Source organism: Protopterus annectens, chromosome 13.part0, assembly GCF_019279795.1.
Source record: "Protopterus annectens isolate FY-2018-M chromosome 13.part0, PAN1.0, whole genome shotgun sequence".
Lineage (NCBI taxonomy): Eukaryota > Metazoa > Chordata > Ceratodontiformes > Protopteridae > Protopterus > Protopterus annectens.
The window spans coordinates 328,637,215-328,660,327 of NC_056747.1; the positions used below are offsets into that span (position 1 = coordinate 328,637,215).

General features: G+C 37.7%; 1 protein-coding gene across 3 annotated transcripts in view; it reads right to left on the reverse strand.

The window, feature by feature from the left end:
• Positions 1-23,113, reverse strand: part of SLC25A42 (solute carrier family 25 member 42) — a 420,552-nt gene that overhangs the window by 43,390 nt on the left and 354,049 nt on the right. For all 3 annotated transcript variants that reach the window (XM_044053931.1, XM_044053932.1, XM_044053930.1), the window contains one exon: positions 7,254-7,405. In XM_044053931.1, the coding sequence (XP_043909866.1) occupies positions 7,254-7,405 (152 nt within the window). The remainder of the gene's footprint in view (positions 1-7,253; positions 7,406-23,113) is intronic.

Sequence of the window (23,113 nt, forward strand, 5' to 3'; positions counted from 1 at the left end):
TTTTAAAAGCCCAAGGCCTAGGGCTTGAGACATAATGTTAGCAATTCCTGACAGGAAATTTAACCACTGTAGAATCGGTTAGACAAAAAACCGAAGGCTTACAGAAACTGTGTAAACACAACCTTAGGTGTACAAACCGGGAACTTTAACACAGTAAAAAGTTCAGTTATAGAGTTTAACCTAAAAGGCCCTGGATTGAAAGGTGCGCCAAAACAAACTCTACCCAATCACACACAATAAGTCCAGTACTCAATCTAACACAGCAATAGCAATAGCAAAAGCAATAGCCGTTAAAACGGCTTTTGTGAGATATAAGCACAAAAACTGACAGAAAAAGTAGTAATAAAAGCTACTCAGCCCAGCCAGCTCGAGACCACGTCCTTGCAGTTAAGCGGCAAACGAGATCTGGGGGACTGTTGGTGGTGCATCCTGGGATATAGTAAGCTCAGCCAATAAGAGACTTCGCTCTTTGGCATAAGCGTGCCGAGTCGGAGCCGAGGGATCGGCTCCGAACCCATCATTCAGAATGTAGGCGAGATAGGATCACATAACATCATAAGCTTAAATAACTTATTAATGGATTCAGTAAATCCGTTATTACAAGCTGATGTAAGTGAATTTAATAACGTAAAAGTATCTAATAAGAACAATGGACATGACATTATGCTGCTCAAACGGAGCATTGAGAATGATATATTTAAGTATAAACGTTTGCAATGCCAACGCTTTCATTTGGAAGCGAGCCTCAGTCTAAATATAATACCAAGGGGCCTTAGGGTCCTAAATATGCCAAGCTATGGAACTGTATATGCTGATCTTTTGAGCAAATGGCAAAAAATCAATATTGAAACAAGCAAATCATATATGTGACTGCTTATTGATTTCTTCCAACCTCTTGAAAATGATTTGAAAGACAACGTGACTAAACAACAAACTGATTTATTTGAGGCTTACGGTGATGGACCTACTGAACTATACTTACATGAACTTGTTGAAAAAGTACAAAGATATGAGACTAAACTACTAGAGCAAAAGAAAAGGAAAATATCAAGAGACTTGGAAGATTTTGCTAAACATAATGTTTTTACTTGGCCTAGGGACAATAACTATGGTGATAATAACAGTGCAATGTACCATCATAGACAGCAGCAAGGTCAAGCCCATAACACACCGGTGAGACCTGCTGCATCCTCAGAGGTTGGCCCAAGTAATATGAATAATACAGGGCAACCCAACTCTATGAAGCAAGGTTTAGTTACAACTGATGGAGAAATAACAGTAATGGCTCAGTCTCCTCATGATATTGATTCTGCTGCATCACAACAGTTTATTGGTGATGAACATATTCCTCAAGGAAACGTTGATGTAAGGAGAAAAACAGTCGTGAATAATCCAATTGGGAATGACCCTTCGGTTTTTCCCTTTCCAATACGTACGGGCAGGAGAAAGTTATCGGATGTGGACAACCAACGAGGACAGAAAAGAAAGGAAGCACCACAGCAGCAAGTGCATACCATCAAAAAGATGTGGTCTCAAAAGACTTGATTTGGAACATTTCGAAATATCAATTATCTGAAGCAGAGAGTGACCTATTGTCTAAAGGCCTTGGGTTCATACCAACGAACAAAGTGGACATAAGCGATGCTATTATTTCAGTACGCATGTTTGCTAGAAATATAGCGCTGAAATTAATGTTAAGTTCTGAAACATATGATGTTCATACTCTAAAAAAGAAGAGTGAGTTTCAACCACCATTACCCCCCAATGTTGAAGTGTTTGTCAAGGCTGTTGAAAATGCTTTTTATGAAGACTCTAACTTTAATTCAGCGTCACTTGCATCGAATATTAGTGAACAAGAGATTCAAGCACTATCTAACCTTAAAAATAATGAAAATATAGTAATTAAACCATCAGATAAGGGTGGTTCTATTGTTATTATGGATGCGTCTTATTACTTTAATACCATGAATCACATGTTGGAATCAGATGCTTATGAGTCCATTAATATGATAGATGTCAATCAGATAATAGATAATATTCGAGGCGTCCTATTAGAATGCCACAACTTAAATATACTGACGAAAGACATGTTTAATTACTTCAGTGTTGAATATCCTGTGATCCCACAAATAAATGGCCTACCCAAAATACATAAAAATCCTACCAGTCCCAAATTTAGGCCTATAGTAGCTGGTGCGGGGTGGGCAACAGAAGGCATTTCCATATACTTGGACCAACAACTTAAAGTCATTCTAGGAAAATACAAACATATTTTATCTGATACTGAACAATTTTTGAAAGATTTGTTTGTATTTACACAAGGTATAAGTAGAGTAACTGATTTAATTTTTGTCACATTAGACGTAGAGTCACTCTTTACGAGTATTCCTAATGACATAGGCATTAGCAAAGTTAGAGATTTACTCATAACAGATGGTCAGATGGAAATGGTTAAAGCAGATTTTCTCTGCCTTTTATTGGAAACCGTATTGGAGAACAATATCTTTCTCTTCAGAGATAGATTGTTTAAACAGAAGAGAGGCGTAGCGATGGGCACGAGTTGCGCCAACGCTTACGCAAATCTCGTTATGACATCATGGGAGAAAGAACATCTAATGAATCAACCACGAATAATATTTCATAGACGTTTCGTGGATGATCTTTTTATCTTGTGGGATGGTACTGAGACATCACTCCAAGACTTCATAGTTGATATAAATTGCTCTAGTACGTTTTTGAAGTTTAGCATGCATTCTTCCAGGAATGTGATTGATTTCTTAGATGTTACAGTTAGCAAAATCAATGATAATATAGTAACAAAGGTATTTCGTAAAGCTTGTTATTGTCCATCATTTTTGCATCGCACCAGCATGCATAATCCTAGGGTGTTCAATAACATTGTGAAAGGACAAGCCCTTAGGTTGGCCAGACTCTGCAATGAAGATGAGACCTTAAATATAGAATTGCAGAAACTTAAAAACGATTTTGTAGCCAGGGGTTATCAAGATATGGAGGTTGAAAACATTTGCAGAAATGTTATTAATAATAGGAATACCTTTGCTAAACCTTATTTTTCTAACAGGGCTACTGATAATATGAGCAAATGTAAAGGTGATAATAAGCCAGCGCTCGTTTTGCCATTTGGTACTAATTTTGATAGAATCAAAGGAGCCATAGATAGTTGTTGGGATATACTATTAGTCGATGACAAAACTAGGGAATTATTAGGCAATAGACCGAGATTTATTTACAGTAATAGCAGAACATTGAAACAACAACTTTGCTATCGCAATGGAATTAATAATTATATAGAATTCTGTGAAGCCCCAAAATTTATGGGTACCAAGAAATGTAATAACTGTAAGCAATGTGTATATATTGATGAGTCCAGATTCCACAGACACCCTGAATCAAGACGTCTATGGCAACTGAGGGTCAATGGCTCATGCAATACTAGGAATCTTGTGTATGTGGCTTACTGCAAAATCTGTTATTGTTATTATATTGGAAAAACCAATCGGACACTCCGAGAGAGGATCAGAGATCATTATTATAGCATAGCTAGAAGGGAGGAATATAATGCTCTATCCAAACACGTTATGAAATATGGTGAATTACACACTTTTATGTTCCAAATTCTCCACATACAATACGTAAATTTAAGGTTGGGTAATATCACAAATGATACCGAATATGCTGAGCTAGAATGGATATTCAGGCTGGGAGCGCATCGTGGCCTGGGCTTGAATGATTCCATTTCATTAAAACCTGTTTTAAAGGCCAGGGCATTGAGATGACTGTTTATTGTAGCATTATGTTATATTAAGCTGATCATTTTTATATCTAGATTTTTAAACTTTTATATTAAATATGAATGTTGATTGTAAATATAGTTATTGGTTATAGTAATTGTATATTTATTCATTTATTTATATATATAGTTGTAGTAATATTTATAGTTAGGCTTATATTTATATATCCATGATTAAATTTATATATATGTGTATACATATATATGCATATTTGTCAGCCCATCTATATCTAGTTATGTTTGTACACATAGGTAGGTATCTGCAATAATATGAATTCTATGGGCATTTATCATGAACATTTATTGTTCATATATGTATATACAATAATTAGAAGATTTTTAATATTTTAATATTGATTATTAGTTGCATTGTTTTTATTTATGTAAATATTATCAAGAGTAGTTTTATGTTTCTCTAGTAGCTGTCAAAATAGACATAATATATGTAATGTTAGACGGTTTGCATTGTCATAGTATATGAAACAATGTCATTACGTCTGAACGTGCTTATCGGCTAAAGCGGAAGTTATGGAAAAACGAGCTACAGCACTAAAACAGCCAAATAGTTTGTTTTTTACTTATCATTGAATAAGTGATATAAAATTGTGAGTTGCTTTACTACAATGCGTTTGCTAACATTGTATAGGTCTTTGACTGGTCAATTATGAGTTCTCTGGCTCGGCGTGATATGAGCTTTATACACACTGTTAGATGCATTTTTATATCTCAATAGGCATAGGTGTTATAGATTGTATTTTGTTTTAAAATGATCAAATAAGCATTCTAAATAAGTTATGTGAAGTAAGTGAGTTACTTATATAAATGTGTATATATATTATACATAAGGGATGCTGGATTTAAAATTGAGTTTTTGAACGAAATGTGATTTGAGTTTATAGTATGTAGTGGCGCTTCAAATTTGAAATTAATCGTCAGATTGTTTAATTAAGCACTTCAAACATTTTATATATGTATCTGTGTTACTTGAGTAGTTGTGTTTATACGTCTGATGAAGCGGGAAAACCCGTGAAAGCGCTTACGTTGTATGTCTTGTTTTGCTGTTGTCGTATATTAAACTTGGTCATCGTTACATCGCTCTGTGGATTTATTTGAAGCTGAACTTTACAAGACGCTTTTGAACTGTGGGTTTTATGCTGCTTATCGCTGTTGGATTTTACATTGGTTGCTTTCTAATTTGGGTTGTTTGTGTGCTGAGATATATACATATATATATATATATACACATATATATATTCATATATATATATATATATACACATACATATATATATATATATATATATATATATATATATATGTATATATACATATATATATATATATATATATATACATATATACATATACATATATACATATACATATATAGATATACATATACATACATATACACACACACACACACACACACACACACACTCATATATATATATATATATATATATATATATATATATATATATAGCTTGTTAGCTAGTTAATACAAGCAGATTCATAACACTAGAGACCCCTATTATTATTTGACTTACAAAAAGAAGACTTACCATGATTGTCACTATCATTCTGAATGTGCACACTGTTTTATAACAGGAATATATATACCTGACTGCAGATCAGATCTTAGCACTCTTGAGCTACAAACACAGAAGCATATGACAAGATTAATTCTGCAGCAGGAAAAGAACTACAGGACATGTAGAAGCAGCGCCTACTGTATATTTCAACATTCAACATATGACTGTGGTGATGCTGACAGGTAATGCCAGTTGGCAATGCTAACAATCTGTTACCAGATATAAAATAATTGCAGTAAGCCCTAGTCCTGGGACATGGATCAGCTGCAAGAAATACAGCAAAGTAAGATGTGCTATAATTTTACCTTCCACCTGCCAACTTCGTCTCTCCCTTCCTCTTTTGCTGTGTTTTTCATTTCACCCCACAGCTGCCCTACTTACAATAAAAAGTCCATTTGAGACTTACCTTTGCAATACTTAGTGTGCATGCTCAGTGGCCTAAAACTTTCTTCTTACTCCAAACTGTTAATCGCCAATTTTTCATTTGTTTTTATTTGCACACCCCCATCTTAATGTCCTTTGCAGCACAAAACCTCCAGAACTGCATATACTGCTCCACGTATGACCTCATCAGCAACCTATTCAAGGGAAGACTAAGATAGATACTCATCTCTTGAGAAAACCCATTGCCATACAAACCAGATGTCATAATGGTATTCTTAAATGCCAGTTAATATGGTGCAGAACTGAATTTAATTATATTAACCCCCACAACATCGGTCTTCTCTTAATCCATTATCCCTATGCTTAACAAGGCATAACTTTGCACTTCATTGCATTAAATACTAACTGCATCTATCAGCCCACCTTGTTAGTGTTACCACGTCTCATTTAATATTCACCCTAAATGCAATCTAGTTAGTGTCACCACCAAACAGAATGAATCTATCCTTCTTTTCCTCCAAGAATGAAGAATAAAAACAAGAGCCAGTACTGATTATTGCACTACCCAAAAGATTGCTAGCTTTCCACTAGATAATGTTTGCCTAATTATTATTACTTTTTCATGTCAACTTGCCAGTCTAGGACATGCCCCAAGTTCCCTCATATTTGAAATCAATAGTCTGTGTTTAGTATATTAAAGTCCTTGTTAAGGTCCATGTCATCATACTTAATGCATTCCATTTACCTGTTTCACCTATAATTAGCCATACATCTCTATCAAACTGAATGATAAGCCAAATGTTGAATAGTGGCTGCCCAGAATTCAACTAGTCTGCTCTGTAAAACACTATTCCCAAGGTCCCTGGGACAGAAGTAAAACTACTCATCTCATAAAAGCTCATCCTCTTCCTGGACATGCCAGACACCACCTCTCTTGTACAACTGGAACAACAATGCCATAATCCGGTCATCTAGAACTAACATGGAGTCCAAGGAAGGACTATGAAATCCTTATGGCAACTTTAAGGTCAGGTAACCCAGCTGGTTCATTCACCTGTCATTCTTCAGCACACAAAGTTCATTTTCTTAATCACATCACTCCATCCTCTCTGTTCATACCAATTCTACCTGTCCTAAACTGCCTTTTCATTAATGGGCACATTTCTTCCTTCATTCCTCATTTCCACACCACTTTCATCTGATACCTGAATTTTATGCTGAAGCCTATTGTTTTCTACCCATTCTATTTAAACATCATTTTGCATCTATCTATAATACTCCACAATGCCAACATTCTCCCAGATTATATCTTTGTATTCCATACAACAGCAGCTTGCTGTTAATCCAGTAATGAAGAACACAGAGTCAGTTTCCACATTTTCTGACAGTATAAATGTAAGATAGCAACAGAAAATTACTCATACTGCAGAATCTGGAGAAGAAAGTACACAAACATGTCCCACCTGCATGTAGTTTCTTCAGTGTTTCATAGGTAAAGAAACTAAGCCCAGCATATGGAATCACACCAAGTACTGTAGGAGCAAAACCTCGATATAAAGTCTTTAATCCTTCATCCCGTGAGATCCGAATGAAAACATGCAGAATGTTACTATACCTGTTCAGAAAAGGAAATGAAAATATAAACATGGAATTTACTGGCCAGGCCTCCTCACTTGCCCTCTACATAAAGTTTTATTTACTTATTTGTTAGCTTTTATGGACCAAGCAAAGCTACTAAACACATCTATACTTTCATCTTCCGGTAAAATGCCCTTGTTCATGAATTCAATGTAAAACAAGGTGTATACATTATTAAAATAAGAATATTTCACCCATCAACAGTAAGGTAAGTCATGCATAGTCCCAAACTAACTAGCACATGGCCTGGGACACAGACACACACAAAATATACAGTGTGGTTGGAAGCTAACCAGGCAAATCAGCCAATGTCAATCAGGATTTTAAGATAAGCATATTTTTCAATTACACTTTTCACAATTAAACAAACTGATATATTTCATAAAATAATCAGCCAGAATACTTTGAAATGTCTAATCAATGTTTTTTTTTTTTTTTTTTAAATCTATTCCCTGCACTCTACCATACGGATCTGGTAATGAATGTTCCTAATACCCAGTATCACATAAATCTGCAGTACAGCTGTTTACAAGAGCACTTACCATAGCAGATCCTCAAGGAGAGGTAAAAACAGTAAATAATAGCATCTGGGTTTTACCTATCCTAGGCATCTTTGTTTCGGGCTACAAATACCACTACCTGTACCTCAGTCCTCATGAGAGCCAGTGCTGGTATCATACCAGCACTCCTTCCAACCTTGGCTGGTGCCTATAAAGTCAACACTGCTTGGCATCTTCTCCATTTCTTCAAACCCATATTGCTCATACAGGAATCAGAAATTATGATAAACTATTCCTTTTAAACAAATAAAAATTACAATAACATTTTGTAATAAAGAAAGTGAAGTTGCTGGCATATCTACTTACCATTACAGTAGATCTGCAAGATATTACAATGACCAAAATGATAAATCATAATACTTTCCTATATATTTTACTTCTGAAAAAGTACTAGTTTACTACTTTCCATGTTGGGATCAAGGAAAACTTCCACTTGTATCTACTGATGCAAGCATTGACATAGCTTACTCTCATTTGCAGAACTGCAGCATGTACTAACCTATTCTTCAAGACATTTCCTTGCAAAGGAAAGGTGAATGCAACAAGCAAACTAATCCTCTTCTAATAAGATAATGAAAAGCACAACTTTCAAAATGATATAATCATACTGGGTTGGGATGAAAGAATACAGCTCTGCCCAATGAGCAACCATTAAGTAAAATTGGAAGAGAATAAATCATTAGCAAAACACTGAAAAAATAATTACTGGGAAGAAAATTTGAACTTGGGTTTAACAACTGGATTAACTGTTTCATTTTGGGGTGGGTATTCAGATGGTAAAATACATCTGCACTAATGGCAACTCTTAATATATTAAAACAAGAATGTTTTTATTGTGAGAAAGTATAAGAAATACAAATACATACACACACGCACAGACACGTGTGTGTGTGTGTGTGTGTGTGTGTGTGTGTGTGTGTGTGTGTGTGTGTGTGTGTGTGTGTGTAATTGCTGGGGGAAAGGTGACTACTCGGTCTGACAAAAATGTGCAAGTCTTTAAAACGTACCTTGTGAATTGTATGTTCTTACAGTGTTAAGTCAAGAATATGCCTGCATTAGCTAGCTAAACAAAAATACCATTTGACAGTTAAGGTATACAGGGAAGAAACCTGTAATAAGAAAACAGGAAGTAAGAACCTCAAGTGGAGGCTCTAATAAGTATGAAGGAGCATGCCTAAAGATCCAGGAGGCATGCAGTACAGCAGCCCAGTCAGGACTATTAAAGAACTGTATCTGGTGGAGAAACCTAAAATGCAGAGCAAGAACCAGGTCTAAGAGAGGTCTGTGCAGCCTTGGACTTATCTTTTAAGCACAGCCTATTGCTGGAATGACTAAATAGAGTGTAGATACATTTTGCAGAAGACCCAAAGGTTTTATTTCTGCTCATTTTGAAAAGCCATGATAGTCATCATCGTAATTTTCCTTTTGGCTGTATAGAATAAACTATTAGATTTTTTAGATTTATCTACTGCTCTACAGCCAATGCTTCCTTGAAAGCACAGTTATATAAGTAGGGTTGCCAGCTGTCCATTTTATGACCGGACTGTCTGGTTTTCTGACAAATTGTCCGGTGACAAATTTCATTCAAAACCAGACAAGTGAAGTCCGGGTTTTGTGCCACTGCCACAGTCTCAAGTGTTTCTCCCGAGTCCCGTGCCATCTTTACTCTCTCTTCCCCCTCCTTATTGCCTGCAGTCCCGATGTGCTTTTTTAAGGGTGTTCTACTTTAAGAACACCCTGGGCATCTGGTTGCACAGATGCAGAAGAAGCTCAAATTGTTTACACGACGTGTTCATCTTCCACGCGGTGGAATTTGAATTCCAGTCTTCACTCCAGAAGACGTTTGGACTTCGCAGCACAGTGGACCACAATGAATGGTTGGTTGGACAGGACAAATCAGAGAGGTAGGTGTGTGTGTGAGGCTGCCTGCCGCTGCTATGAAAAGGAGAACAACTGAAACGTAATTAACTTAAGGGGAGGTTTTTTTTTTTTTTTATAATTTGATCATGCAGAGGCCAGGAAACATTGTATGGTTGGTATCTTGTATGTGTGTTATACAGTCTCACTGTCATTGTATTGCATTGCACTGAATGCCTTTTGACAGACACAATGTTTAGAATTGATATACTGTTTTAGATTTGTGTTGTTTGTAAAACACCAGGCTTGATTAGGAGTTTTTTTTTTCTTTTTATAAGTAGTTGCATTGTATAAAATCTAGGCTGCAGGCCTGCAGCAACACTGGCGGTCTGTGTTTTGCAGGAGGACTTGATGTTTGAAAGGTCACTGTGTGTTGTCACTGAACAGTGAAGTTTGTTTATTTTAGATGTACCCATTTTCTAGTTAACTTTAGCAGTAAAGCCACGTTGGAGAGGATACTTTACTGGCATTAGAAGCAGCAATGATATTTTAATGTAGAACATTTGTGATCTTGAGTTGGTAAGTGGGTTGATGTTGGTCGGAATAACATGGTATTAAGTAACTGCTTTCTCAACCTATCTTGTGTATGTTGTTTAAAGTGTGTTTGTTCTTTTGTCTGTATCTTAATTTTTTATGGTGAGCCTTTTGTTAACATTTAAAAACTATTAATTGTTGTTTAAAAGTAGCACGTTTTAAAACATCGCATAATAACCAAAACAGGCGTAGTACTTGTCACTAGTTTGTAAGTATTCTTTTTTGATACATAACCTTTCCCACCAATAAGTTGATTCAGTACTAGATTAGTATGGAATGAACACTTTATTATGAAATCAAGCCCTCAAATTCCAAGTCTTTTTCTTAGAGTTCAAAACTTTCCATAGTAAAGGTGATCCTCTTTTTGTCACATTAAATGGCTACATATTAAGCCGTATGACACAATTAAGTTATATTTTTTCACATTTCTAACAAATGCTCATATTTTTGGATCATAGGCAGTAAAAAATAAGTTCAAATGACAAAGTATTCAATGCTAACTAATCTCTTCTAGCTCTTAAACTTAATTTTGTAAAGCACTATAAATAAAGTAAATCTTAATTTTTTGTAAGCAAATTAGAATACTTACATAAATGCTCAAGCAAAGGTAAACTTAATCCACAACCACAACTGGCCACTTGGCCAGATGCATTTTCTTTGAACATGAGTTTCAATGCTGTTTCGGTGAATGTGAGATTTAAAGGCAGAGTAGTTTGAACGCTAAGTCTGCTTTCATTGTGAGACTGTAATTGCTTTGTTTAGCAAATGTGTATCAGTGGCTGAAAGCAGGCATCCGGAACAAAAAAAAGAGGGTGTTCCCATCAGCTGATATCATTGTGATGTCACAAAATGGGTGGAGCATGGATGGGAGAGTGGGTGGAGTTGTGGATGATGAGAGGGGGCATGACCTTAGTCCAGTTTTAGCCACAAAGAAAGCTGGCAACCCTATGTGTAAGTTGAACTTACCGTAACAGTAGATGTTCAAATGATCACTGCTGCAGTAGCCTTAGCTACATGGGTTGTATCCTGCCAAGGGTATAACAACCAGCCAGCTTCCAAAGCTTTGGAGCACCTTCCATATACCAAAACTGTCAAGCAGCTAGGGTTGCCACCCCTCCGTTTTTTTTCCAGACTATCCGGAAATCAAACTGATTCTCTGGTAGTCTGGAAAACACTGTACAAACTCCGGTATTTTGCTTCAAAAAGGAAAAAGACTATCGGAGTATGTAAATCTGCTGATTTACTATGCTTTTTTTTTTTTTTTTTTTACAGAAAAGCATAGTAAATCAGCAGAAAGGAGGCAGCAGGAATGGAAAAAGACTGCGTTCCTTGCCGAGTGATGTCATTGTGACATCACAAAATGGGCAAAATGTGGGCGGAGAGGAATGGGATGGGCAGGGTTACTGATTATGCGAGGGGTGTGGCTTTACTCCAGTTTTAGCTACGATGAAAGGTGGCAATCCTACAAGCAGCTCGAGCTAAGCTGAAAAAGACAGTTTTGGAGTAAAGCCCTTCACAACTTTCTTGCCAGCAGAGACAGGAAGGCTGAGCCCTGAAAGGACAAGTCTAGGAATAACAAAAAATAAAATCCACAACCTGCCATAAAAAACACACCAAAACAAGAGGGATGGAAGGAGGGAGCAGCTACTGCATCAATGATTATTCAAATATTTACTGTTACAGCAAGTTCAACTTGCATAACTGTACAATGTTCTTCATATTGATCACTGCTGCAGTAGCCTTAGCTATATGGGTAGATTACCATAGCTAATTATATTTGAGAGGTGGAAAGAGATGGGTCCAGCAGCCCCTGGAGAATAGTCCTAGCAAATCATGATCTAGACCTAGAGAAGGAATCCAGCTTATAGTGCTTTGTCAAAGTATGTGCAGAGCACCAAGCAGCACATTCTAGAATACTTCTAGAATTCAAACCTTTCCAAAAAGCCACAGAACAAGACAAGGTCCTTGTAGAATAGACCTTAACCCTGCTTGGAATAGATTTGTCATGGTGAGTATAACAAAAGGTAATAGCCTTAAACAACCATTTAGAAACAGTCTATTTTTGACACTAGTTGTCCCTTCTTACCTTCACAAGAAATTAACAACTGATCCAATGATCTAAAGGATTTAGTTCTGTCAAGATAGTATACGAGTTGTCTGCTAACACCTAAGGCATGGAGTATTCTTTCTCCCTCATTTTTAGGTTCAGAACATAAAACAGAGAGAGAGATAAGTTTAACCTAAAGTAAATTAGCATATCATTTTGGGCATAAAGAAGGATTATTGCTCAACGAAACCCTGCCCTTGTGAAAAATGAGGTAGGGCTGAATTAGCATAAAGAGCCTGCTACTCAGATACCCTTCTTGCAGACATCAGAGCAATCAATAAAACTATTTTCCATGTTAAGAATATCAAGTCAGCCAGATTAGCTGGTTCAAATGGAGCAAGTGTTAGTTTTTCTAACACAAAACAGTACTTGCATATTATCACAACCAGATTTTCACGATAATACCACTGGCTTACCAATGTTGAAATCTGACCATTAGTGTTGTAGAAATGTCAGGAACTGTCTTTTCTTTCAGACAGTGAAGTTTGTTTGGGTAGGATTATAACGTAAAAAAAAATAATTTTTGTGTGATTTTGACCGCATTAAGGGTGATCAATATAATGGAAAAAGTTAGTGTCGCTGTGGCTGCATGCACTTTACTGCCAGCATTTACATATATGTGAACTTCAGTAAAAATACAAACATTTTCAAGGAATTGCACCACTTTTACAACACGCACTTACTACCCAAAGTAAGCTTCACCCTTCCAAGTCCCCTTGAATTGTGATCCGTGAGTTCAGACGTTAATGCATTATCTGTTACTGACAGGGTTTTATAAACATGACATGTACTTTACTGCCAGCGTGTGTGCTGCTATCTAATTTCTGCATGAACTGTAAATGTACAAACATATGTGAACCTTACAAAATATACTAACATTATGACATAACTAAAACATTTGTAGACTGGGCAGTTACTATGAAAAGTCAGCTTTAACCTTTCAATTCCCGTCCCAGTTTCTATCCTGACTTCAGACGTTAATGCATTCAGTGTTTTAGCTACTCCTTTCGTTAGTGAGAGAGCAGCCCTGAGAACTGAAGAGTTGCCTGTGTAATGCACGCTTAACAGGAAGAAGAACTGTGCAATCGCTTTTTTTCCTGAATGTAAACCCAAGTTAGTTTTCCTTAGTAAGGACATGAAATAACAGGCAGAAAGTGTCAAAAGTGTTACAAGCACTTGAACTATGCGAATTTCGCAACCTCAAAAATCTAGTTGCAATAATACGCAAGTACCCACAAAACTAAGACCCCAAGGAGAGGCCCCCAGTTTACTTGGAGGCCTCTTATGCAAAATCCCTTTCAAGAACATTTTGACATGCAACTGCCATGAAAGAGGAGGATCCATTGGCAAGCATGCTGAAATGGCTGATAAATGAAACTTGACAGAGGAATAATAAAGGCCAAAGGATAATGACTCACACAAATATTGTAAACCAGAGAGCAATTAGCCCTGAGTGGGTGCTGGTTATGTTGTTGCCACCAACTAGAAAACATTTTCCATTTTATCTATTGCATGATTTTCTAGTAAAAGCCTTTCCTGTCTCCATTAGTACCTGCTGCACATCCTCAGAAAAAAAGTGCCTAAAAGAAATTAAGACCTTATTATTCAAGCAGTCAACTGAAGATGATTGATGCTGGGGTGCATCAAACACACCTGTTCTTTTGTGACTAGATTCATTCTGTAAGGAAGCTTATGGTAATTGCCCCTGACCATTTCCAAAAGTAGTAAGAACCACTGTCTCCAGACTACAGTCACTGCAATTATCTTGGGGGATTCCTTCTGAATCTTCAGAAGTACCCTGGATAGTAGTGGAAAGGGCTGAAAGGCATACAGGAGCATTGCTGTCCAAAGAAAAGAAATGGCATCTGTATTCCAGGCCTTCTTGCATGGAGTTCTGGAACAGAATTTTACCAATTGATTGTTCAGACAGGAGGCAAAGAGGTCTAACTTGAGGAACTCCCCACAGATGGATCAAATCTTAGAAGATCCCCAGATCTGTTTTCCTTCATGAAGGTCTGCCCTGGTCCTGCTCAGTTTGTCTGCCACACAATTTTGCTCTAGCAGAGTGTAGGATGCCTGTACAGTGAGATTGTGCTGTGAAGCTATATCTCAAGCTAATATGGCTAGTCTGCAAAGAAATTAAGACCTGGTTCCCCTTTACTTGCTGATTTACCACATCACTCTGATATCATCTGCAACCACTTGAAGAGGTCTCATGGACCAATGATGGTTCAGAGAATTGACTGCCTTGCTCAGTGCAAGCATCTCCTTGATATTTATGTGCTTGCATCTGTCCTTGGTGTCCCATATATCAGTGTAAGCATCTCCTTGATATTTATGTGCTTGCATCTGTCCTTGGTGTCCCATAGATCAGTGCAAGCATCTCCTCGATATTTATGTGCTTGCATCTGTCCTTCGTGTCCCATACCCCCTTCCCTTTTATCTCTACTGAAACAGCTCCCCAAGTAAAGTCTGAAGCATCTGTGGAGACTGACTGCTTTACAGCAAGTTGGGAGAAGGGAAGACCTTGATTTAAGGATATCCTTTTGTCTCCACCAAATGATTGTTCTTCTGACAAACCTCAGTATTGGGATTTGAAAAGATAAAGGGTGATGATGCTGGGACCAAAGCAATTTCAGGTACCACTGTATCCTTCTCATGTGTCTTGCCATGGGTTTCATGAAAATCATAGATGCCATGAGACCAAAAATCTTGAGGTATTCCCTCACAGTGACTGAAAATTTGAGTGGTAAACATTAGAAATACAGCTAAATAAAGATCTAATTCTTCCTGTGGAAGAAAAGCTCTTTGAACTGCAATGTCTAGTTGACATCCCAGGAATACAATCCTGTGTGAAGGAGTCAGGAAAGACTTTTGAAGTTCTCTTGGAAACTCATCTTGTGCAAGACCTCCCTCACAAAAGAGGGAGATTACTGACATTTTGAAAAAGATTCTGCAAAAATAAGTAAGTCATGTAAATACGGAAAAATGTGAATAGTGTGTGGCCTGTATTGAGCTACAACTGTAACTGGACATTGTGTGAACACTACTGGTGCAGTGGATAGTCCAAAGGGTAAGGCAGAGAACTGATAATGTGACCCAGACACGTACAACCTTAAGAAGTGCCTAAAGTCTGAATGAATAGGAATGTGATGAATACCTTTTAAGTCTAGTGTTACCGGAAAACATGAGAGAGGATGAAAAGGCAACAGGCTGTGAAATGACATGCATTTGAAATTAGCCACCATCAAAAACAGGTTTAGGAAAAATCCAGAACTGGTCTCCAAGCGTTTTGTTTCTTTGGGACTGCCTTGAATAAAACCACTTCCCCACCTGGTAAAGAGAAACTAATTCTATCACTCCTCAGGATAGCATGTGATACAGAATAGAATGCAATAAAACATCCTGATATACAGGATGAGGAATGACCCCCTGGATAGGGGAATTTCCCTCCCTCTGCAATCTGTGACCCTGATGAATGATTTCCAGAACCCATCTGTCTGAAACAATCTGTTGCCAAAGAGTAAAATGGAGATTCAGACTTTCTGGAAGAGGCGAGCCAGGGTAGGAAAGGGTCACAAGGTCTCTTGAATAGCCATTCAGACTTGCTAGACTGTCTTTGGTTTTGGGAGGTTTGAGACTTTTTTTGGATCCTCGTCACTTCTTCTTAAACGTTCTTTTACCTGAATTCTGCTGACATTGTTTATTTCATTTTTGCCGAAACTGGTTCAGGGGAAAGAAAATCCCTTGGACAATTTGGAAAAGGAGGGCTGAAAAATCTTATTATTCCATGGATCAGCTTTCCCCTTTCAACACACTTTTTGATCACCTGTGCAGCAGAAGGGCCGAACACTAAATCTCTATCAAAGGGAGAGCTTAAAATTGAGATTCATTTTTATCATCATCTGGAATGTACTGCGAATAAACCAAAACAAATTCCTTAACTCATTATACCCGACTACCGTCTCATGGCGCCTTTGTGCTTACATCTGAGCATGCTGTGAGACGGTAGGAAGTGCATGTAGTTACACCAGAGTACCTTCTAACAGCACAGCTAATTTTGCAGTCATATTGTACCTCCACTGCTGAAAATTAAGTTGACAAAGTAACTGAACTTTGTCAGTTACCTTGTCAGCTTATTTTTTAGCATGGAGTTACATGGTGTTCATATTTGGCTTTCCTGAGAAAAATGGCTTACAATGGAGTCTGTACTTCTCCACAACAATCCAATTTCATATGCCGTTAGTCAAGTGAGTAGTGGCCACCACTTGCTTAACACCTCCACCCCCCCTGACATAATACTACTTTGTTCTCACTAAATAAGGGGCCCAACAGTAGATATTCCCTTTCTTTTCATTTTCTTGCAGAATTTACTGTTGGGTCCCTCTATTTATCCTGGACATTGGTTCTTCGAAGAAAAATCGGCACCGGAATCTTTTCATCTCCGATCCTACTGAATTGCAGGGAGATAGCTGAAACTCTGTTATCAGGATGGGAAAGAGGTGTGAGTTGTTAGGTAGATATAGGTTTGCTCCAGCCCTCACTCCCCTCTGTCTTGGAGGTGTAGCAATTCGATCACCAGAGGTAGGTGTGTTAGCCGATTTTGTAGCTGTGTCTTTTGCGACTGTGCTGGGTGATTCCAGTAACCTAAGAGTAATTGAAAACACACCAGTAGACTGTGTTCTTGATTCCAGTTCCTAAAAATGTAGCTGGGAGCTGTACAACTCTGTTTTCTTCAACAAGTGCTGTTCAGAATGCTTTCCATTTGAGCTGCTTTTAATGATCTTATTTTTAACAGTTTCTGACATTTATATAGAACCAGCGCACGAATAGGTGAACAGAAATTATCATTCTGTCTTCGACTTGCTGTGGGTGTATAATGAGATGAAACACTCTCTGGAAAAATAAATATGCATATTTAATTATTAGGCAGTAGCTGACATGAAATGTTTAAACTCTTTACAGCCTACATAGTCTGCATGCCAGATGAGGTCCTGATTCCCCTTTCAAAAGTTTAAAATAGAATGTATCCAAGCAGCAGAATGTATTTTATAAAAAATCACTAGCGTTTTTCTATGGTAATAGTGTGTGTGTGCGTGCTGGTGCACGTGTGTCTGTGTTTATGCACACATCCAACCTTTTAACTTTGCAAAGTACCTCGTGAGGTAATATTTCTTTCCAAAGCTAAAGCAATGATTTAGCAACAGCCTAAGCCACTTGAAGGGAAGTCCATTTCCTGGATAGTCATTTAGACCCTGCTGGTCCCTAAGCTAGCAATCTACCCCACTTCATAAAGTAACAATTGCGCCCCATAATCCCTTGCACATTCGGTAATAGTAACTGTTAACCAGCAATCTGCAGAAAGAAATTCAGAGCCAGTGGTGAAATGGACATACTGACAACAACAAAAAAAGGTAAGTGCAACATTTTTAAAGTGAACCTTAATAAATTAATCTGTGAACACTACAGAAAGAGGGGGAACCAGAAAAATATTATGGAAGTGGAAAAAAAAAGAGTTACATTAAAATGTACATATGGTGCAGATGTGAGGGTTATTTTGGGGTTGTAGTAAAACAACTTCAGAGAGTGGAATTAGGAAAATAATGGTATAAATGAAAAGTGTTTGTGAGGTACAATGTGAACAAGAAATACATCAGAGAAGTGATGGGAGGAAGAGTGGGAAGTAAATGTTAATAAAAGAGCATTAATACACACAGCAAATAATATGAAGAGAAATTATTTGGAGATCTTACTCAAGCTACAGAAGAGGAAACTGAAGCAGAGTTGGAAGACATAAAACTGGGAACTACTGGTGAAGGGGTAAATGGGAAGAATATAGAAAACTACAAAAGCTTTAACCAGAAACCTGTACTTGAAAATTTAAACTTTTGTCACTCAATGCTAGCAGGGTTCTGGAATTGGTAAGAAATAAACAAGTGGTAAAGGCATCAACAAATTACAGGAGTAACATTTTGTAAGAAACTTGAATGTATCTGGTCCCCTTGAGGAGTGGTTACTATAGCAATAACCGACGCCTGGGTGTGGGTAATGTGGGATTTACCCACGGTTGGCGTGGTTTGGTCCCGAGGGCAAAGCCCGAGGGACCAAACAAAGACAACCGTGGGTAAATCCTGCATTACCCACACCCAGAAGTGGGTTATTGCTATTATACTACGACATTATTTAAGAAAAGAAATAATTACTTTTCTTAAATAATGGCATTGTATAATGCCTCTTTGCTGCCCTTCTGCAGCTGTCTGGTATCCGCGGCAGTTCTGATGTACTGCGCATGCCTACGCAGTACATCAGAGCTGTGGCCAAAAGCAACGGAGAAAGCAAGATCTCCGTTGCTTTTTGCTGTTTCAGTATGTTAAATGGGTTGAACACAGCGAGACAGCTTTAAAATAAGCAACGGAGATCTCCGTTGCTTATTTTAAAGCTGTCTATATAAACCCATTTAACATAGCGAGACAGGTTTAAAAAAAAGCAACGGAGAAAGCAAGATCTCCGTTGCTTTTTTTAAAACCTGTCTCGCTACGTTAAACTCTTAACATAGCGAGACAGTGTTTTAAAAGAGACTTATACTAATGGAAAAAGTCCGGGCGACCAGACCTTTTTCCATTAGTATAAGTCGATTTACAACGTGCACGCTGGCCAATCAGCGTGCACGTTTTGGAATATTAATGGGGGGGTCATGGTATAATGACAGTTATTTCTGAGAAAGTGAAGTCAAGATTGAAACTGCTTATGGGAATAATTGGAGGACTACAGCCTATAATGGACAAACAATGTTAATATATACACCAAAGGTATTACTGAAAATTAAGCCTTTGTGTGATGCAAGTAATGGGTATTGAAGGCAGCAGATTTCAACAGCAATTTATGTGACTTGAACAGAAGGCAAAGAGGGAAAAATGTAAGAGGTGGGTTTTAGGTTACAAAAGCAAATACTAGAATTGGGGCACACAAGGAGATCGTTTATGTGTCGTACAAGTTTATTTCTGGCCACTGGTGTTGTAATCATGTACAACAAAGAAAGGAAGGAATGGGTCTTCCAGATCACACAGCATTAAGAGTAGAAGTGTAGATGGAGAACATAGGAAAAGGCATCTGCAAAAATGATTGCACTAAGCTAGATGCAGAAACTATGAAGAAGGTTACTTTTTGTGGAAACAAGACAGCTGTATGGGCATAGCGTTGGATTGATCTAAAATGAAAGAGAAAAAGTAAAGCTGAAGAACAAGAACTGAATAAAGACAGGATGTGGAAAGTATGAAAGATGGCTGATTGGGTATTAATGTGGCTTACAAAATGGAGCAAGGTAGGACAAGGTCGATGAAGCGGTGAAAAATCCTTTTCATGCAAGCAAAATGGAAAGGGAATAGTGGTTTACTAGTTAGGTGTTCAGAAAATGTAGTGGTGACATTATTTATACTTTCAGATGAAAATGGAAAGAAAGATGTATGATAAAGCTCTTAAATGATGATGTGATAGAAGTCAAATCAGTACAAAGAGAGAGCATATCTGTCATAAATGAGATCTGAATCGAGGTGACTTAAAATTGTGAAGAAAGGAAGGGTACACGTCCTCCGTCCATTTTTATAATTTTACTGATTGCACATACCTTTACCGTCCAAACCAAAGATATTGGGGGGCAGGGGTTCCAAATCGCACCATTTGTCTTGGAACGTTGCTAGAATAAGTACCTTTGAATGAGCATGCTTTTTCTTTTTTTCCAAAAACATTTTTATTTTGTTTTCATTATAAACATATGCAAACGTACATATAACAAATACAATAAAACAATAACAAGTTAAATAATTTAACATACTTAGAGATTTTAATAAGTTCACTGCAAAATTCACTCAAAAATGCTATTCTCAGTATTAGACAAAATGCTATTCTACTTCCATGGATTTGATTGCATCTACATTCTGATGTATTATGCAGCCTCCCTGTTTTGACATTATACAGAATGTAGGTCACACCATCTATGCAGCAAGAGAAATTATATTTTGGCTGATGATTTTTTTTATTTTCTTAGGACTTAGTGTAAATCCATTCTGAACATTTGTTTTACCCATGACTGTGTGAAGACTTTTATTAGCCCACTACCAGAAAACTGGGCAGAGTGCCATCACTGGTTTTCTTAGCTGTATATAAGAAGGCTGTAGGTCATTCCTCCTAAGACAGTATTCTCATAAGGTATTTTGTCCACAGTGTCTTGTCTTTTTATAAATTTTGGAGGGATGTCCAGTTCTTTGCAACATCACTGTTGTCCCATATTTTTTCCACTGTTTGACAGTCTTCACTGTGTTCCATAGTATATCAAATGCTCAGTAAGATATAAATGATGTACTACTTTGACTGAATTACTCTGGTCTTTCTCCTAACAGATTGTAATGACTCTGTCTTGTATTACACCTGTACCTGGAATATAATGAATGACCACTCAACAGATAATGTGATGCAATTTCCCACCTGCACGTTAGATGTTTGTTTCTGAAATTTTCCTGTTGGTGCTTGTACGTACGAGGAAATGTTACTGAATGGTTGTTTCAGGGAAATCTTTCATTCTGGTGCCTGTGCATACATTATATTGAAGGGCTCACTTGGGTGAATGCTTCATTTTGGTGGTTGTACATACTAGGAAATGTTACACACGTTTCATTTGGGGAAGCGTTTAATTTTGGTGATTGTGCATAGCTCAACATTCTACTGGAGGGGTTGCTTGGGTGAAGTAATCATGCTGGTGGTTGCACGTACCAGGAAATGTTAGTGAAGGGCTGTTTGGGGGAAACATTTCATTTAGGTGCATGTATACCTGGACATAGTAATGAGAATGTTGCTTGGGGAAATAATTGTGCATCAGGGAAGTGCTTGTGCATACATGGTCTGACTGCTGAAGTGATCACTGGTCAAAATATTTTATTATGCCATTTTGGTACTTGTGCATACACAATGCAAAACAAGTGGAATGGTTACTGGTGAAACAGAAATTAAGTCTGAAAATTACATATGGTTACATTACTTAGAATACAGCACATAAATGTAATTATAGTGTAATATGCCAGCATATAAGACATCAGATACACCACTGACTAATTAATAGTACAATGTAAAATAAGCATAAAAGAAATCACTTCTGCTTGTATCATTCTACTTGTGATTAGTAGTTGCATGAGTGAGATAAAGGTTATCATTTGTTGACTACTGCCAGCATAGAGCTACCATATTTTTTGTGCATTTTTCCTGGCTTTGTTAGTCATGTGTGGAATTTAGGTGGGAGGAATGGCTCAGTAATATGCAAGTGTTATACTATTTTAATGAATTACTCAGGTGTTCTCCTTATTGATAATGAGTCTGTGTTACACAACAGCTGCACAAGGTAATATAATGAATGCCTAGTCAACAGGTTATGTGCAGCAATTATCGCCTTTGTCTCAGCATGCATAACTTTGCAGTACTGAAAGGAAGGTCATTATCACATTAGCAATAAGTGCAGTTACAATATAGCAGTGAGTCATCACTTTTCTGGTAAAAGTCTCAATTGCTGTAACTGTTATTCACATAAGTAGAAATCGTTATCGCTTTGATGAATGCACAAGCCAGATTGCGTTTTTTCTCTGCTTGCAGTCATTGCAAGCCACCCCCCATTCTTCATCAACTAGCTATCCTCCAAAACCCCTGATGTTTTTTTTCCTGTATATATACATGTCTGTGCATATACGTGTGTATATCGATATGTATAGGTTCATAGGTTCAAACTAGGCTATCTGTTCTAGGGCATTTGCAAGCCTAGCCAGAGTGTGTTTGGCTTTCGCCACCCATTTTAAATGTTTTACTATGCCCTTTTTCGAGGTTAGTTTACTGTGCCTCTGTCTAGCAGTGATACAGAAATGACACCCGGGGTAAACCTACCATCTCCCATCCACTCAAGATTTCTCTTGAAGAGGGTCAGTGAGGGACTCTGCCTAACTTGGACTGGGATTCTATTCCACAGTGAAGGGAGCCTCTGGGTTATGAATCTGTCCCTCCAGCACGTCCTATTTATTTCAGTGCTGAGGTTTAAGTCCATCGAGCGCGTAGCTCGTTGGGACTTGGATTTTCTGAGGTGCAGCATGTCCATTAATTCTGGGTTGGACATGGCTTTATACGTCAGGCACAGATCGCCTCTAAGCAGGCGGTATGCAACCAAGTAGAGCTGGAGTTTCTTTAACCGGGCAGCATATGGCATCTGTTTGAGCCCTTTGATCCTCTTGGTGAGGTACTTTTGGGGTCTTTCTAGTTGCTGCAGGTGTCGGGTAAGGTACATCCCGAAAGGGGCACTGTATTCAATTATGGGCCTGATGAGGGATGAGTAAAGAGGCACAATGACCTCCCTTGATCTAGATGTGAATCCCTTCATGATTAGGTGGGCTATATAGAAGGTTTTTCTAACCACTTTGGCCACGTGGTTGTCAAAAGAGAGATTGCTATCAACTTAGGTCCCCAGGTCCCCAATTACTTCTTCCGTACTTAATGGATTACCACCTATGTGGTAATTTGTGGGCACTTTGTTTTTGCC